Source organism: Microcebus murinus, chromosome 16, assembly GCF_040939455.1.
Source record: "Microcebus murinus isolate Inina chromosome 16, M.murinus_Inina_mat1.0, whole genome shotgun sequence".
Taxonomy (NCBI): Eukaryota; Metazoa; Chordata; class Mammalia; order Primates; family Cheirogaleidae; genus Microcebus; species Microcebus murinus.
The window spans coordinates 24,330,927-24,350,188 of record NC_134119.1 but is presented as its reverse complement, the minus strand read 5'-3'; the positions used below and the strand labels follow the sequence as shown (position 1 = coordinate 24,350,188).

The 19,262-nt window shown below is 43.3% G+C and overlaps 1 protein-coding gene and 1 long non-coding RNA gene across 4 annotated transcripts in view; one reads left to right on the top strand and one right to left on the bottom strand.

Moving 5' to 3' along the window:
* Positions 1-7,451, bottom strand: part of FERMT1 (FERM domain containing kindlin 1) — a 36,482-nt gene extending 29,031 nt beyond the window's left edge. The window contains exons 1-4 of one of the 2 annotated variants that reach the window (XM_076010937.1): positions 6,984-7,451; positions 3,937-4,170; positions 1,429-1,662; positions 624-770 (exon numbers count right to left, since the gene is read on the bottom strand). In XM_076010937.1, the coding sequence (XP_075867052.1) occupies positions 624-770; positions 1,429-1,662; positions 3,937-4,087 (532 nt within the window). In that variant the 5' untranslated portion in view covers positions 4,088-4,170; positions 6,984-7,451. The remainder of the gene's footprint in view (positions 1-623; positions 771-1,428; positions 1,663-3,936; positions 4,171-6,983) is intronic. The other variant, XM_076010936.1, reaches the window with a different exon arrangement.
* Positions 7,439-9,011, top strand: LOC142876868 (uncharacterized). Of its 2 annotated transcripts, none has more exons than XR_012923707.1 (2): positions 7,439-7,910; positions 8,528-9,011. It is a non-coding gene; the product is annotated as an uncharacterized LOC142876868 (long non-coding RNA). The 2 variants fall into 2 exon arrangements; XR_012923708.1 differs by having other exon boundaries at positions 7,604-8,060.
* The last annotated feature ends 10,251 nt before the right edge of the window (positions 9,012-19,262 follow it).

Here is a 19,262-nt window from a genome sequence, read left to right as displayed (position 1 = left end):
TTTTAACTTATCTTTCTTTTGAGACAGAGTCTCACTGTGTCGCCTGGGCTAGGGTGCCATGGTGTCAGCCTAGCTCACAGCAACCTCAAACTCCTGAGCTCAGATGATCCTCCTGCCTCAGCCTCCCAAGTAGTCGAGACTACAGGTATGCACCACCACATCCAGCTAATTTTTATTATTTTTAGTAGAGACGAGGTCTTGCTCTTGCTCAGGCTCGTCTGGAACTCCTGAGCTCAAGTGATCCTCCCACCTTGGCCTCCCAAAGTATTAGGATTATAGGTGTGAGCCATCGTACCCGGCCTGATTTAACTTATCTTTTTTCTGAATATCATTCTTTAATCCTTTTATCCCCAATTCACAGTGAGTTGTACTAAAATTTTGCATTCATCAGCAACATAAGATCTACAATTAAAATAATGAGTTATTATGCATACCTGTTGAAAAAAGTCTGAAATGAATTTCTGTTAGTTCTAAACTTAACTGTATATCTTTTCCTTATCACATCAATCTTGCAATTTTATTCTTCCTCTGTTTGGAAGTGGGTGGAGAGAAGCATATTTTCCTCTTGGGCTCTACTCTACATTCACAAATTAATACAACAAAACACCTGTCACAAATCTAACCTGGTGGACCTGCAATTGTTGGAGAACACTCCAGGTTTAGAATATCTTCAATTATGGGTTCCTTATTATTTTTGTCTTTCTTCTTCTTCTTCTTAAAATAGTCACCAGAAGGCTTTAACAAGGAAAGTTCTTCTGATCTTCTAATATCTAGAAATAAAATAAAATAACAAATAACAAAAGGAAAAAAAAACAAAAGTCAAAAGAAAATTCCTCCAAAGACTCAGCATCATTTTGTGCATTTGAAACCATTTCTCAGGAAATGCCTGAGAAGTAAATGGAACCAAATTGCATCCCCTTTGAAGAAATCAAACGAGGAGGAGAGACCCTCCAAAGTGAGTGGGGGGAGTAAACAGTGGAGGGAGATTTAGTCTAGTAAAATTTCTAGTTTATTTAAAACAATGTATTATGCAAATATTTCAAACACAGCCAAAGCAAAGGGAATAGTATAATACCTGTTTCATGTGCTCCCCACTGGGCTTCAATCACTGCTAGTACATAGACACACATTTTGGGGAAATAAATTTTGTGGGGTGGTAATCGTAATGATTTGTCTAGTCTGTTTACAAATCTCTTTTGAAATAGTTTTAAGCTTTGTAGAAGAGAGTCTGATTTATACCAATAATGTTCGATTTTGTTCAACTCCACTTACGTGGCTGCAGCACCCGGGCCTGGGCTGCCAAGCGTGCTTCCTAACAAGGGAGCATTCTCCAGCCAATTGCTTGAAGTAGGCAGAATTCGCACCTAGCTTTCCTGCCTTCCTTTGCGGAGAGTGCAAAGGGCACAGGGGCTTCTTCAGGGTACTCACTCAGGGTTTTGCAGATATCACTGACAGCTCTGAAAACCACGGCCGAGAAGCTGACTCGCAATCTCACGGTCTTGACGTTCGGCAGGCGAAGGCGAAGCATTTTGTGCTGAGGGGTGAAGAGGAGCTTTGCATCTGCCTGGACCCCGTATTTGTCCAGCGTCCAGTGGGTTTTCAGAAGCCAGCAGTGCTTCTGTTCCCACCAAAGAGCAAAGTCTGACCAGTCCTGGGGTATGTCTGCAGAAACGGAAAACGCAGTTAAGTAAAAGGAGAGTGAGCCTGGAGGGTCTGAGTGTCCTAGAGTCAATTTTGCTGTGTGCAAAAACTGAAACCAACAACTGGTCTTCAGCCCCTCATCTCCTTCTACAATTCAAGGCTCAACAGTTCTTGGCCTCTCTCTAAAGTCTCCAAGTTGGGTGGGAGGGCAGGAGAAAACAGTGACTGAACCTTACCATCATTTATAAGGAAGTACCGTAGAGGAACAGAAACATGGAATTTTTGTTCATGAGGAATGCTAAAGTTCTCATCCTTAAAATCCCTCCATGCCATGGTCCTTTCTGGGAAGGTCAAAAGCATTTGATGTTGTTCAGTCAAGATTATTTCTCTTATAGAAATGGATCTTTACAACGCTGTATCACAAGGGAGGAACAGTAGCTCCTAATCAAAGAGCACACAAAGGTGCTGTAAAATCGACATTTCATTCTTCTCAGGAATGGCCAACTCTCCTTAGTTCCACCATATCCCCAGACATTGAAATCAGAGTAAATATTTTCTCCCTCTCAATGTGAGCATCAACATTTAATCTTTCTCCTCCTTCAGTGTTGGCTTGAAAATATAATCTTTTCTTTTCATCCATGTTAGAATTAATATTCAATCTTTTATTTTGCTAAATTAAGAGCCACCAGTGTATTTATTTACTCATTATTTTTTAAAATGGTTTATCTCTCTTTAAATTAGACAATCTTTTGCTTGATGCTGTTAGTAGAAGTATAAACTGGTACAACTGTTCTGGAAAACCCTATGAATTAGCATTTCCTTTTTGAGCTATACATGCAATAGAAATGATCACCAAAAGACATGTATTACAGGAGCCCTGTCTGTAAGAGTCTGAAAATGAAGACAACTCAAATGTTCACCAAGAAATAAATGGGCAAATATGTTGTGGCATATTCTTACAATGGAATATTATACAGTAATGAAAATAAATGAACGGAAACTATACATAACAATATGGATAAATCTCACAGAAATATGTATATTGTGTGAAAGAAAGTAGATGTGTAAGAGTGTGCTATAGTTTGGATATTTGTCCCCTCAAAATCTCACATTGAAATTTGATCCTTAATGTTGGGGGCAGGGAGGTGTTGAGGTCATGGGGCCGATCCCTCGTGAATGGCTTGGTGCCATTCCGTTGAAAAGAGCCTTGCACCTCCTCTTCTGTCTCTTGCTTCCTTCCTCTTGCCATGTAATGTTGCTCCCCTTCCCCTTTGGCCATGACTGGAGGCTTCCTGAAGCCCTAACCAGAAGCAGGCACTGATACCATGCTTCTCGGACAGCCTGCAGAACTGTGAGCCAAATAAATCTCTTTTCTTTACAAATTGTCCAGCCTCCCGTATTTCCTCTATGGCAATGCAAACAGACTAAGACAGAGTGTATCCTGCAGTAGAAATCGATTTATATCAAGTTCAAAATCAAGCAAATTATTCCTCTGGTGTTAGAAGTCAGTATACTGGCTACCCTTGGTAGAGTAGCGACTGGATGGGGTCAGGTGTGGGGTTAGGGTGAGGAATAGGTAATGTTCTATTCCTTGCTCTGGGTGGTGGTTTCATGGCTTTGTGAAAGTTCATTGAACTGTACCCTCGTGATAAGTGCAGTTTGGGTATTTCTATTATACTTCAATAAAGACTCACTTAAAAAAAACCTTTATCTCACTAGAGTGAAAAGCCAGCATGCAAGGCCTTAGTAGAAGGTAAAATAAATACAAAGAAAATGGAATGTTATTAAATTCTAGATTTGATAGTGTTAACTCCTCATGTGAGGAATCTGCCCCTAAAGACTTCTTTTTCTTTGTTTAAACAGGGAGAGTAGCAAATGGTGGATAAGTGTTAAAAGACACGTTGGCTCCAAGCTGACTTTATCACTGAGCAATTGAGTATTCACAGAGAATTGACACATAGTCTAATGCCACGCCACCTAAGGTCACCTAAAGTTAGACGTCACCAATGGATGGGTCCCATCCTTGTGGAAGTACAGCATTATACCTGCTGGGGAACTTCAGTTTGCCACCAAAGACTCAAATTTTTACAAGCATAGTTGCAATTCAGTCTGAAGTTCTTGCCGAACCCCTATTTCTCTCTCTCCCCTAGGAGAGGGGGGGACTTGCTCTCTGGGCCATTACAAGAAGTATGATCAGAAAAACCTAGATGATCAGACAACCTAGGCCAGCCACTTAGTTGTGAGGCAACAGAAGGAGTTTCAGTACAGAGAAACCATTAAGGAAGAGAAACTTACTGATCTGTTCTACTAACTTGAGCATCACTCCCCCGACATGCAGGTCTCCGGACACTCTCAGCGTGATGTCTCTCCGCTCCTCTACGTCGGGATGATCAACGTGGACCACGAGCTCCCAGGAAGCAGATGCAAAGTCGCTGGATGACAGCATGGTGGCGAATGCTGGTGTCTGCCGAGCACAAAGGCAGACACAGATTGGAATGTGAGTAGGAAACCAGAACGTGCCCGCAGACCCTGCCGAGCAAAATTGTTTTTTGTTTTATTTTTCATTTTAGCCTTCTCTTCAAAAAGCTCTGCAGGATTCACAGTGACCAGATATTAAATTCAGCATCTTAACGTTAAAGACAAAAAGTCTTATAAAAATGATCTCAAACCATCTAAATTTACATACATTATTTTTCCATTCACTCATTCCTCCAGGATCACCTGGTTATGCATTTTCTTTGCCTGATGTATCAATCTTCATTTTCCTTCTCTATTGACCTTCTCTGAACTATTCTAGCAATAGGCAATCCTTCATGTTATCTTTTGGAAAACCAACTTTATTGAGGTATAATTTGCATGCTGTAAAATGCATTAAACTGTATATTTAAAACCTGTGTATTTTATGGTATGCAAACTATACCTCAATAAAGTTGATTTTTAAAAAGAATGTAATTAAAACCTTTATCTCTAACATCTCAAATACATATACATTATTAATATTATATTACTCCCACAAATATTGATGGTATCTTCCTGTATGAAAGCTTAAAATATAAAACAATGCAAAATAATTCCCATTTCCGTCATTGTAATATATAGTTTACCCTTAAATGCACATAAGGATATAGGTCATTAATAATTGCGGCCATGCATTTGACTTACTTAAGTTATTGTTTTGTATCATATAAAAATTGATATATAAATGCATCTATTAAGTTTTTGGATACACCCTCAGCAAAAGATTTTAAAACAGGACTGATAAACATAAAAAGCTCATTCTTCACAGTACAGACGGGGCTGTGAACTTCAAACCCATAGTTTTCGCTTCATTGGAGGAGCTAGAAAAGAAGCCAAGCAGTATCAAAACTGAAATGATTCAGCAGGTAACAGGAACACCAGAACCTCAAATTGGCAGAACTTAAACAAAGCTTGAGGCGTCAGCCCTCTCTTACTTTTAAAGAGAAAGTTCTGCTCTTGGCTGTTTTAAACAGTTAAAGTAAAAATCATTTAAATGATTATAATGAATCTTTTTCACTTTACTATGCAAGGACAGCTTTTGAGAAATCCTTGTTTTCATAAGGCCTTTTTTTGAGAAACATCAATGCACTCAGACTCCTAAGAAAGGGCTTCTCTAACTGACAGTGCACACGAATCCACCAGGAGGTTATTAAAATGCAGATTTTATTCTGCAGGTGGGGGGTGGCTGCATTTCTAATAAGCTCCAGATGATGCTGGTCTGTGGCTCACACAGCCAAGTGAAAAATGAGCTTCAGGACACAGTTCCTTCCTTTAACCTGCCCAAATCAATATTAAGCCAGGTACTATGGTGACTTCCGAGGACCACTATTTTTAATAATAAACAATAATTAAATAACCAACGTCATATCTGTTCTGTGTTCATTTGAAACTGTGTAAGCATAAGAGAATCTCAAAATACACTACACAGATAAATTGAACACGGTAACTCCGAACAGATTTAGCACAGATTTTATGTGTTTGAGTCAAATTCAAGAGTTCAAAAGTAGCTCCTCATGTTTTCATAGCCAGAAGCATGCACTGATGCAACGCCTCTACTCCCCACGCACAGAGGCCCAGGCAGAGCCCTCTTGCATGAGGAGTGGCATGCAGTGATTGCAAGCATTAGGCCTGTTTGCCTCTAGCATCATCAGCTTCAGGTATCATTTATTACATAGTCCCTGGATGATGTGCTCTGTGTTATCTTCTGTTATCCCCTTCATCCTCTTAGCAGCCTTATTTAGAAACGCAGACACATAGGCTCAGAGAGGTTAGGCAACTTGTCTGAAGTCACATAGCAAGTTAGGTGGTAGAGCCCAGATAGAAATCCGGGTCTTTCTAACTTCAAACTCTTATCCACCACACTGGGAAACTATCTTGATAATGTTGCAAGGCCAATGTGAAAGAAAACTAAAACCTCAGGGACTATAAACCCTCCGTAGGTTCTATTAAGCATTTCTAGTTGACACAAATATTTCTCAGCAAAAAGACAATAAGACATAGTCAAACTTGTAATGTGGCATTGAACTGTTTGACTTTAAGATCCCCACAATTTCCCCAATGCTATGATTTGAGGTTGTTATTTAAAATGTTTTGTATATAAAGAAAGCAACCTTTCTTTTACGGTGATCCCTTACTGCTTGTTTCACTGGGCAATCACATGAACGGTCTTTTCTTTTCCTAACCTGTGCGATGAAGATATCACTCCTTTAGGCAATAGATGGTGATTCCCTTACAACGAAATGCAGGCTAAAATCAGACAATCTGGTTTCCCTGCATTCCTTTCCTATCTTTCTGCACCTTCATTTCTGAGTGAACTTCTCATCAGCAGCAAGCTGTTACTTGTTGGGAAGAGCAACAAACTTCAGCCGGGAAAACGCATCCGGGGAGACCAAAACAAGAAGCAAAGTGCACAGGCACACGTGAGGCGCAGCAGCCCTTCATAGAAAACGAAAAGAACAGAAACAAAAAGAAAAAGGGAAGAAAGGAAGGAAGGAAGGGAAAAGGTGGGGTAAATAGTCCTCGACGCTTGCTTGCCTGGAAGATCCGAGTGTGCTCGGTGTCGTAAGGCCACTCGGCCTGTCTTTTGCCAGCTCTGCAGGGTCCCGGGTCGGATGGTGGGTGGACGGAAACCTGCCCCTTACCCCTGTTACAGGCAGCACTTGCGGCTGGACTGAAAGTATTTCGCGCGGCCAGATGCACGGGGCTGGAGAAGGCGGTCATTTAAGCGCAAGGGGCTGCAGAAAGCAGGCGGCAGGGCGCTCAGGAGTCACCGGTGCCCATCACAGCCGCCGGCCCCCCTGCCCTAGACCCTTGTCATCACCCACCTCCTTTCCTGGAGCCCGTCGCGCCCAGCCCCGCAGACGTGCAGAACCGCGCCCCTGGAGACCACCCCAGGCCGAGCCGGGGAGCGGGCGCTGGCGAGGCGGGCCGGTCGCGCGGCGGCTCCGCTAGGCTGCGGCAGGCGAGGTTGGCCGGAGCGAGGTTGCGCGGGCGAAGCGGCCCCAGGACTCGCGCTCAGGCTCGGCGCCCGCCCCCAGCCGCGCTGCGCCGGGTGCACCGACCCCGCCCTGCGTGGCCCCCAGCGGCCCGGCTGGCCAGGGCCAGCGCACGGCGGGGCAGGCGAGGGCACGCCCAGCCCCGGGCCTGCTAGGTCTCGCTCCCGCGGAGAAGAGTCGCAGTCCGCAGCAGATTTTTTTTTGTTTTTTCTTCTTTAGAGATGGGGTCTCGACCTGTCGCCCAGGCTGGAGTGCAGTGGTGTCATCCTAGCTGCATCCTGCAGCCTCCAACTGCTGGGCTCAAGCGACCCTCCCGCTTCAGTCTCCCCAGCCGCTGGGACTACAGGGGCGCGCCTCCGCGGGGCGCGGAGTTTTTAAGGGTGGCGGAAGGGCTGCCCTGCGCCCGGACGGCCGGGAGGACTCGCGACGCACGCTCCCCCGCTGCGGCCCCCCTGGCGACCCCTCATCCCGCCCCTAGCGGGCCGCCAGCAGTTTTCCCGGCCCGAGGCCCGCGGGGCACTAGCCCAGGTGATGAAAGCCGGGCCACTTCCCCTGCCCTCCAGGTACGCCCGTCGCCCACTCCCCGGCGCGTCCCGGCCGAGACTCCCGCCTCCGGGCGCCAACAGCTGTCTCCCTCGTAAGGAGTCCTGGAGCACCTGTGGTCGGCGCGGGGGAAGAAGCCAGAGCGATTCATCCCTGAGTAAGAGGGCGATGTGAATCCCCGCGAAGGGCGAGGCGTCCGACAACAGAAGACTGGTGTGTGTGTGTCTGTGTGTGTACCCGGGGCCAGGCCGCGTGGCGAAGTCCCGGCCGCACCTGCGGTGGCTCACCCCGGGATCACCGCCCACGCCCACGTCACCTTCCTGTTGGAATTACTAGCAAAGAGAGCTGGGCCACCCAGGGAGGGTGAGTGACCTCGGGCAATTTACACAACCCTCCCAAGCCTCCTTTGATCCTCTAACGCGCATTTGTTGAGTGCTTACTGCACGCCAGGCATGGGGCTGGGCTCCGAGGGTGCAGTGGTTACCAAAACAGACGTGGAATTTACAATTTCCTCATCCGTGAAATGGGTAGAGGGATGGAATGCCCGCCATTCCACGGTGGCATTTCATGCAGAACAATACAGGCGTTAGCGATTTGCATCAAGCCCACAAAGCTTGAGATAACTTAAATTTTAATATAAAAAGTTATAGAATTTAGAAGTTGAATCTGTATTTTTGCTTGAACATTACCATATTCAGGAATTATAACCTTTTGAAAGATACTTTAAATTTAAAAAGGTCAGTTGAATATTGTCAGCAAATATAGGATTTTGTAATTAAAATAATTAAAGACTTGAAATGGAATTTCCTAATTTGGTAGTTTGTCCACAGGTCAACAGTCATCTGGTCCCGTTTCCCTACATGCCAACATCAACTGAGCAAATATGCTCTCGTCTTGGGCAGAAGGTGTTTAAAGTTTGCTTTCCAGAGACTGCTCACTGCCACTTACAACTTAGGTTGTGTTCAAGATCTTCTGTGTTCAAGACCTTGAAGTATTAATGGCTCTATTTATACCAGTATGATTTTTCATTTCAGTTGAAAATATCTGGATTTTGCTGAAGAATTCAGCTGGTTTTAATCTTTCTTCTCGGCTTAGGGTATTTTTTTAAGCTTTTAATTGGACTTATACATATATATATATATATACACATAGAGTGCCCAGATTAAGAAAGAGGATATCATCGGTTCCCAGAAGCCCCTTGGTTCCTTCTTTTACATATCACCACCCACTACCACCACCAAGGTTAAACCATTGTCCTGACTTCTACTCCTTCGATGGATTTGTACTTTATATAAATAGAATCAGACCATATGAGTTATTTGTGTCTGGCTTCTTTTGTTCAACATTATGTTTGTGAGTTTCACCTATATTATGTGTCCTAGGCATTTAATTTAATTTTTTACTTATTACCTGTTTACTGTCATTCTCATGACATGGGTCTGACCCATCCCCAAAGGTCCTGGGTTAGAAATGGATTAAAAAGTATATTCTAGTCTTCACAATTTTAACACAAAGAAACAATGCTCACCCTTACTTCCCTTAAAAAAAAAAAAAACAAGCAGAATCAATGCCCTGCGTCTGTTATTCAATTAATTCAGACATATTCATCAGCAATGAATGAGTTGGCTTATTTATTCACTCAGTCACTGTATTACTATAAGCTAGACACTGTATGTACTGAAATTAGTCAGATTAACTAGGCACAGACTTTATCTTCACGTGGTAAGTATGGTGCTAAGGAATGGAGAAGAGGGTGTCTACTTCTGCCAGGTGTTTGAGTGGTGGGGAGTATAAGAAAAGGCTTCATACAGGAGGTGATTTTTGAGATGGAATTTGAAACACTGGATAAGAACTTGATAGTTTTCCATAATAACCTGCAGTTTCTAGGGAACTGTTTTAAGATATTTTTTTAGTTAACAGATAGTTATTGTGCTTCAGGTAGCAGAAGAGTGGAGAATAAAAAGAAGCTATATCTCCCGACCTCAAAATCTTACATGTTCATGGGACAAATATTGAAATGATGTCTGTTATTAATTCCCTGTACACAAATAGACTGACCTGTGAATTAGTACCTTCAAAAAGATAAGTCATGTCTGCATTATCTAATGGGGTATGAGTAGATAGGGCTGGATGACAGATACAGCCATATTCCATTTTCATTGAATACAACAGGGAAATGTCCGAGTGGAGGACCTTTGAAAGTCTCAGCTACTTTAAGTTTAAAACAAATTTTTTTTTTTTTTTTGAGACAAGAGTCTCACTCTGTCACCCAGGCTAGAGTGCAGTGGCATCATCATAGCTCCCTGCAGCCTCAAACTCCTGGGCTCAAGTGATCCTCATGCCTCAGCCTCCTGAGTAGCTGGGACTACAGGTGTGTGCCACCATGCCTGGCTAAGTTTTCTGTTTTTCTGTAGAGACGGAGTCTTGCTCTTGCTCCAGCTGGTCTCTAACTCCTGGCCTCAAGCGATCTTCCTGCCTCTGCCTCCCAGAGTGCTAGGATTACAGGCATGAACCACTGCATGCCCAGCTAACTTTAACTTTTTAAACACAAATGACTTTCTTACTCTAGCACCTTCCCATTTCCACTAGATGAGCCCTCAAAGTTTAAAAAATTTTATATAATTAATTTAGATAGAATGAGAAAGCTGCTTGAAGGAGAAAAGAGGGGGAATTTTTTTTAGTTGATGGTTTTATTTGACAAAACAAATAGGGTGTTACCCAATATCAATTTCTTTTTTTTTGTATTTTATTATTTATTTATTTTATTCTTTATTTTAGTGTATTATGGGGGTACAAGTGTTAAGGTTACATATATTGCCCATGCCCTCCTACCCCCTCGAGTCCAATATCAATTTCTTTCAAGTCTTCAGCTTATAAACCTAAAAATCTGGCAACTAAGAAATGACAATGGATACCTAAACACCTAAAATGTATTTTTTATTTGCATTGAGTCCTTGGGATACACAAAATGGGAGCTGTGTTCATGTGCGTGGAGAACGTGTTTTGCTCAGTGCAAAGAAGCAGAATGTACCTATTACAGCGGCACCCTCCTTTCCAGCTGGATGGATAACAAGCACTTTCTATGCCCAGGCAAGTTCTGAAATTTTCTCCTTGCCAGGGTGGAGAGGGCGTGTCCCGCTGTATCTAAAGAGCTGGATGAAGAAAGATGAGGAAGAGCAAAGAACAGTAAAAAGGCCTTCCATGGGGCCACTCTGGAGCCCACCTTTGAGAATGGAAGGAGCAAGAAACATGGCGCCTCCTTTCCTCCTACCCTCCCTTCCCCCTTCCCTCTTTCTCCATCCTTACATTGCACCCACCTCAACCAAAGGGTACAGGGAAATATACAGTGATAATTAAACCTTCTTCCCACCTCTGATTACTGAGTTCCCTTCCCCAGAGATAATAGTTACTCATTTCCTGCAGAACCTCCCAGAGATCGTCTATGCAGGTAGACTGTTTCTACTTCTTATGCAAGTGAGAGTATTCTATGCACATCGTTCTGCATCTTGCTTTTCTTACTTTAAAATACCTTGGCCATAGTAGTGGACATCAGTCATATTCATGGCTGTCCACCAGGCTTGGAAAGTCCTTTTTAATATTTGTGGGAATCTCTATGTTTTATCCCAGAACTTGACTTCCCAACCTCCCTTGCTGCTAGACCACAGGCCTGTGACCTGGGCTCTTGTCCTTCAGATACACTCGGGCCTGACTTTCATTTGGAAATGAGCGAGGTGCAGAGACAGGATGTACTTGGAGCATCCATCTTTCCTGACGTGGGTGGTGGCAGGGGTGACTATGGTGGTGGTCATAAGTGGCGATGGTTCCTGATGCAGAAGAGATGTCAGTGCTGGCTGGTGGCAGTAGGAAGTGCAGTCAAGTCAAGTTCAGATGATGTGATGGTGATTCCCTCATCGTGTTAGTCCAACAGCATCACTTCTTACACTCTTCTTGTTGCTTAGCGCCTACTCTCTTGCTCTTGCTGTCCCAAAGGTTCTGTGATTAGTACTATTTGCTTAATTATTTTTTCTGCTTAAGCTAGCCATAGTGGATTCTGTTATTTGGCCCTGGAAACCCTGCCTGACACAGAATTGTGAAGTAGGCTGCTGCAAGTAACAGCACCAACAGTGGAATGGGCTGAATGCAGCGTGCAGGGCTTTGGATAAGGAGGTGACCAACACTGCAGGCAGGAAAGCTGGTGACCCCTGTTCTGCAGTGGCAAAACGTTGGCTCCAACTACCATATACAATACTTTAAGACACAGATTGCACTCTGGATGAGGCTGTAGTATTAGGGGAAATAGTAGGGACTATTTAGAATGTTGGTTTATATCGATGTCCTCTTGCTCTTTTAGCAGCCTTGCTAGAGTGGCTGTACCCAGGCCAGAGGTAACCAGCTGACAAGAGAGATAGAAGAAATATTGCTTGGCCAGGGGAGGCCCTCTCTGCTGCAGCTGGAGGTCCAGGTTGACTGAGAGTCTCATAATTTGGGCTGAAAAAACCAAACTACCACCTTATTCAAACTAAAACTGGTATAGCAGCTGTTGAAGGGAAAGGAACAGAACTCTTATAATAGCACTATTAAGGGAGTAATGGAAAGCACTTTTGCATGTGCATATGTGTTCAGAACTCTATATAATTTATATTAATAAATTCTTATAATTATGCATGTCTGTTGCTGTCTCTATTTCTGACTGCTAGGTTTAGAATATGGATACAGTAGCCAGCATTGTTGATTTGAGGGGGAGGCTCAGGTTTATTCTTCTTGTGGCCCAGGAGGGTTTAGTATGCTTTAAAGGAAGGCCTTGAAGTAAGGAGAGTGTAGGAGCTTGGATCATTGTTCCCCAGTTCCTCATGCCCTCTCTAAATTAGGTACACATTCACACCCTTTGCCATGGGACTTTGCAGTTCCTCCCACTATAGGTGTACTTCCCTGCATCTTGATTTTAGGCTTGGTCATGTCACTTGCTTTGGCCAGTGAACAGGTGTGATACAAGCAGAGGCTTGAAGGGGACATGTGTGGTGGTTGTTTGCTCTGTGATACTTAGCCATTCACCACGGGGACAGGATGCGCTGCCTTGAAGAGACAGTTGACTCTAGAGCTGGGGCAGAAAAATTCAAGATGAACCTGGAACAGCTTGTGACGCCAGACAGTGAAGAAGTCCTTGAGAACCGATGGGGGCAAAAGGACACAGGAGGCATCGGAAGGAGTTTATGAGGGCCAGTCTGGAATGATGGGAGCAACAGAATAAATAGTGGTAATAATGGATTATAGCCGATAGAATAAAATCGATCATAGGTAAATTCTATATATACATATTTTTAGAGACAGAGTTTTGCTCTGTTGCCCGGGCTGGAGTGCAGTAGTGGGATCATAGCTCACTGTAGCCTCAAACTCTTGAGGCTCAAAGGATGCCCCTGCCTCAGCCTCGTGAGTAGCTGGCAATATAGATGTGTGTCACCATCTCTGGGTAATTTTTATTTATTTTTTAGAGGTAGAGTCTTGCTAAGTTGCCCAGGCTGATCTAGAACCCCTGGCATCGAGGAATCCTTCAACCTCAGCCTCTCAAAAGGCTGAGATTACAGGAGTGAGTTATCATGCCGGCCCTTATTTTTAAAATTTTTCCAAGGTTTAGAATTGTCAAGTAATTGGCCTGAGGCCACGCCACTATTAGGCGTCGGAGTTGGAATTCAAACCCTGTCCTAGTGGCTCCTGAGCCAGAGCTTCTTGCACTGCGCTGCCCCGTAGCCTCTGGTCATCTCTGTGCAAGAGCAAAAGCAAGAAGGCAGAGTGTTGCCTGCTCCGCCTCGGCTGGGCAAAAGCACATTAGAGGAGATTCAATTTTTTTTTTTTTTTTTAACAAAAAGCCATGAGTATTGATTTTGGAGTTTCAAATACATTTTAGCTAGTAGGTGAATTCACAAATATGAAATTTGTGAGTAATGAGAATAAACTTCATAGAGATATGGATTTAACATCGAGAAGAAAAAGCTAAAGAATTAGAAATGGTTGCTTAAGGGCCAGGCGGGTTGGCTCACACCTGTAATCCTAGCACTCTGGGAGGCTGAAGTGGGAGGATTGGTTGAGGCCAGGAGTTTAAGACCAGCCTGAGCAACATAGGTGACACCCTGTCACTACTTAAAAAAAAAAGAAAAAAAGAAAAAAGAAACAATTAACTGGATGCAGTCCCAGCTACTTGGGAGGCTGAGGCAGAAGGATCGCTTGAGCCCAGGAGTTTGAGGTTGCAGGGAGTTACAATGATGCCACTGCTCTTTACCCAGGGCAACAGAGTGAGACTGTCTCAACAGCAACAACAACAAAAGAAATGGTTGCTTGGGGAACAGGAGGCTGGATGGGAAGGAGAAGGGTATGGGACTATTGCTTTTAATCAAGTATAAGTTTTAATTTGTCAAAAAATTAAAATGAACAATTTTTCAAAACTATTTTATATCACACCCTCTCCCTCATCCTACTGGGCTGGTGAGATGTAATCTGTCATTATTGGGTCTGGCTTTCCTGACCCCCAACATCTCCTGAAGATCCAAATTTTATTTTAGAGAAGTCAGAGCTTTCTGAAAGGGCTCCCTGTCTCTCGTTGCCACTGGCCTGTGAAAGTCCGTCTTCCCTAAGCACTCACTTGAAGGAAGTGTCTTTTTCCTTCTGAGCCCAGTTTGGGTCTGGCTCTTGCCCTGAGGCTCCCAAGGCCACAGTGAGCACCTCCATGGCATCTTTGTTCTGGGAAGGGGATGGTGCCTGGGGTGAGGTAGGGGTGAGGAGGGGGCAACTGCGACTGCATGGTAAGAATGCCAGGTGGCACCGTTGCCTCCAATCCTTGACTACTGGGGCATGAGCCCAAGCCTGCTGTTTCCTGGGTCACCCAGGCAGCCTTTGGCAGTTACCATTTGTGAGCACTTCCTATGTCCTAGGCACAGTGCCTAGTTCGCTGCATACATTATTTCATTTAATCCTCATAACCTAGGAGAACATCATTTCACAGATGACAAAACTGAAGCTTAGGGAGCTTAAGCAATTTGCCCAAGGTCGCCCAGCTACTAAATGGTATATTTAGGATCTGAACTTGCCCATATTTAACTTCCCAACCAATGCTCTCAACAGCTCACAAGACTGTCCTCACACACATGCAACTTTTGCAAGACTGCCCACACACACATGACTCTTTTGCAAATTTCCAATTCTATCTGGTTTTGTTAGGTTGAGTTTCTGGCAGCCTCTGACACTTTATTGCCGTTATAAGGGCTCTATCCCTGCCAGGGATCCCTACTCAGCATGCACTAAGGGCGGTGTACTCCCTGTTGCTTCCCTGCCTTTGTTGAGACTGTTCCTTCCATCTGGACTGCCCTCCACCCTCCTTTTTGTATGTATAACTCCTGCCCATCCTTTAAGAGCTAACACTGCAGGTGGTGAGACTGTGGCAACAACAAGTGAAGGAAGAAGAAATTTTAACTTTGAATGGAGATTGACATTTTAATTATTACATTGAACTGGACTATCTTATTACCATTACTGATATTTTTTTTTTTTAAATGACCAGCAATGTCTGGAGCACTTTTCATGATCTAAGAGGGCCCAGATGTCTCATGAAAGCTGCCCTGGTTTTCATCCAAGGAGAGGAAAATAAATACCCTTCCTCCTGTCTCAAACAGCAGAAAGGGAAACAAGGAAAGCAGTTTTTTGTTTTTTTTTTTAAAATTATACTGCATGAGTCCTACTTGGCCAACATACTGGTGATAAATATAATACTTCTATAATACTTCTATACTTTCTATAATACTTTCTGTGATCATGGAGCTTTGTCTTGTTTGGGTATACATACTTTATTTTAATCCATTGAATCTACTGTTTTGAATTACCTCCATTCTTTCCCCTCTTGATATAACGCTATGCTAAATCTTTGTGCATGTGCTTAATTTTTTCCTTAAGACAAATTCTTACAAGTGGGATCACTTGGTCAAAGATTATGTGTAGTTAAAGGCTTTGGGTCTGATTGCCAAATTTCTTGCCAAGGAGATTGATATTCTCTCCAGCAATATGTCAGAGCTTCTCTAACATTATTCTTTATTGTTATCAGGTGCTGTCTTGTATTAAACATTTGGACTGTGTTAAGTGCTCTACCAGGCCCTTGGGATACTGTTTTTGATGTATAGGTGAAGTTGGGTGGGACATATAACAAAGAACTGAAAATAAAATAGAATATTGCTTTATGGTTTATAAAACATTTTCATGTACCTTAGTTCAAGGCTTTTCAAACTATAATATGCATAGGAAGCACCAGGGGACGTTGTCAAAATTCAGTGTGTCTGATTCTGATTCAGTGGGTCTGGGTTGGGGCCTGAGACTCTGCATTCTAGCACATTCCCTGGTGTTGCAGGTACTGCTGGTCTGCAGACTATGTTTTGAATAGCTAGGCTTAGTTCACCTTCATTCCTGTAATAACTTAACCAAGTAGGTTTTATTATCCCTATTTACATGATGAGGGACTTCAAACTCAGCAGTGCAGAGCTTGTCTGTAGTGCTAACAGTGCAGTTGATTTGGAGCTTTTGATTTCATTCATTCGTTTCCTTCGCTGATTTATTCCTTTAGACGCTGTGGCTGCAGAGGGGAATAACATCAAGTCCTTACCTTTGTGGATCTTGCCTTCTAGTGGAGAAAACCGACAATAGGGGAGTAAATAAATAAATACAAATAAAACATAATTTCAGGTAATAGAAATGTTTACAAAGGAAAGCAAGCCAGGGCAAGGGGTTGAATATAAACTGAAGGGGTTGGCCAAGAGCAGTGCCTCACGCCTGTAATCCCAACACTTTGGGAGGTCAAGGTGGAAGGATTGCCTGAGGCCAGGAGTTCAAGACCAGCCTGGGCAACACAGTGAGACCCCATCTCTACAAAATATGAAAAAATTAGCTTCTGTGGTGGTGCATGTCTGTAGTTCCAGCCACTTGGGAGGCTGAGGCAAGAGGATCGCTTGAGCCCAGGAGTTTGAGGTTTCAGTGAGCTTTGATCATGCCATTGCACTCCAGCCTGGGCAACAGAGTGAGACCTTGTCTCTAACAAATACATAAATAAATAAGATAACTAAACAAAAGGGGTCTTCTCAATTTAAAGTTTATGGCTTGATCCTCCTCAAAGGTATACAGCCATCACTCTTGCACAGTGTTTTGTAGATCATGTTTTGCTGTCAAATCCCTTTCCCCCTATTTAATTCTTATGATAACCCTGTGATAAGTTTAGGGCAAGGATTCAACATAGTCCAACATGTGAACCATGAAAGCTTCTTGAACTAAAATACAGAGGGAAAGAGGCACCCTCATTAAACAAAAGGCCTTTGGTTTTTATCTAAGTTGACAAAGGAGCCCCTTTGGCCTCCTCGTGCCAAGCTCACCCTCAGGGTTGATGGGGAAAGGGGATGGGAGAGAAGACTGGGGATGATGGGGGGATGGGGAGGATGTGTCCAGCAACACACTCGAACTCTTTGTCTTGGAAGCTTGGGTCTAACTGTTGGGATCCTTGGGTTGTTGGCAACATAGACAGAGTTGGTTTATGTTGCCTACTCTGTCTTAAAAGGGTAAAAAAAAAAAACAATTAAAAGGAGTTTATGGTAAGGATATGGGGATATGGTTCACAAAATCAAGGACAATCTCCTGAGTAGACTTTGGAGCACAGGAGCCAAGGCAAATTGGGAATCCAGGGGGTTCCCTGGAGATCCTCTCTTGGGATGAATGGGCTCCTACTGGTTTTAAGCTTCATGTCTGTTATAGGTTGAATCGTGTCCCATAAAAAGATATGTTGAAGTCCTAACTCCTGGTACCTGTGAATGTGACCTTAACAAATGTGAGGTCTGGCTTTGAGAAGATCACCTCGGTCCATTTCCAGGTGAAGTGATTACTGGGACCCTGACAGCCCTCAGGAGCAGTGGGGAGGGAGGTAAAAGAATCTGCTAGGTATCAATTCTTTGGAAGCCTCTTAATTAAGTTCCCAGACATGTAAAAACAAGTCATCCATTGCTCATTACCCAGAAATGATAACCCAGTTAATATTTTGATATACATTTTTTTCAGTCATTTTTTCCCTCTCTCTCTGTAGGCAAATTACATATATAGAAAAATATTTTTTATAATAATAGGGTTTCACATATATACTGTTTTGTAAACTGCTCTTATTATTTATAAGATTAATGTAAGCATATTTCTATCCCATTAGTTATTATTAGTTAGTGGGCATTTGCTTACTATCTGGAGCTACCATCCTACTTGCTGAGGGATTTTAAAGATGTGTTAATCAGAGTTCCTAGTGTCAAGGAGGTTACAATTTAGCTAATGAGAGAAGATATACATTAAAATTGGTATGCCAAGAAAGTAACAAAATAATACCAGATAGCATGATAAGAATCTATAGGTTATGGCGTGGGGAGGATTGTGGCTAGGGACATAGAGTCGGAAGACTTGAAATTATCCCAGCGATGTTGCTCCCTAAATGAATTTGTCATACAACCATTTTTAACCTCTTCATCTAAAGAATGGGAATGAGGATAAAAATAATAATACTGACTTTGAGGGGTTTCTTGGGGATAAAATGATAGTAACATTAGTGATTGTCATAGTAATAGTAGGCACTTGTCTAGATCTTGCCAGGTGTTGGGCATTCTTCTAAGAATGCAACATGTATTAACCAACCTAACATCATGGCAGCCTTATGAGTAAGGACCTATAATTATCCCTATTTTATAGGCAAGGCAATGGAGGCACAGAGAAGGTTAAGTAACTGGCCCAACATTGTATGACTAAAAATTGGCAAAGGTGAGATTTATACCTGGGCAGTTTAGCTCTTATTTTGACTATATATCTGAAAAAGGTTTTGAAACTGGAAAATGCTATATAAATGGGGTTTTAATCTGTTCTTGCTGCAAGTGAAAAGTTCCAAACGAGAGGACCAAGCAACAAGAGTGACTGGCTTCAATGCAGGAGGGTCACCACTGATGTGACAGGTTGGGGGAGGCTCCTGGGAGTGAAGGATGTCTGAAAGGGAGAGAGCAATAAGCTTCTCCAGTTGGAAATCAGCTGCTGTCCTCCTCTTTCATTAGCATCAAGAGTGAAATCGGGAAGAATGTTTACTGCAAGTGAAAAGACTCATTTCAAAGTAGCTCAGAGAGAAGAGGAGTTTGTTGGTCATTGATGGGAAGTCTGGAGATGTGGCTGGATCCAGGGCTTCACCCAAGACCCACATTTTTCTTGCCATCTCTCAGCTGTGTTTTGCTCTGTGATGGTGTCATTCCCAGGCTGACCCAATGTGGTGGAAAGGGCGACTTTCCATGTCTCCAGCCCAATATGATCTCACAGCTGGAGACATTGGTTCTGACAATGTCCTGGAAAGTCTTTTTTCAAGGTTGGCCTGAAGCACGTGCACGCTCTTGGGAGGGTGGAACCGGTCTCAAGTGAACCACATGGACTGAGCAGCCTTCCTGTGGAATGGGAGCGGGGTGGGTTCTCCAAAAAACTGGATGCTGGGCAGACAAAAATTATGTCTACTGCAGCTTTGCTACTCAAAGCGTG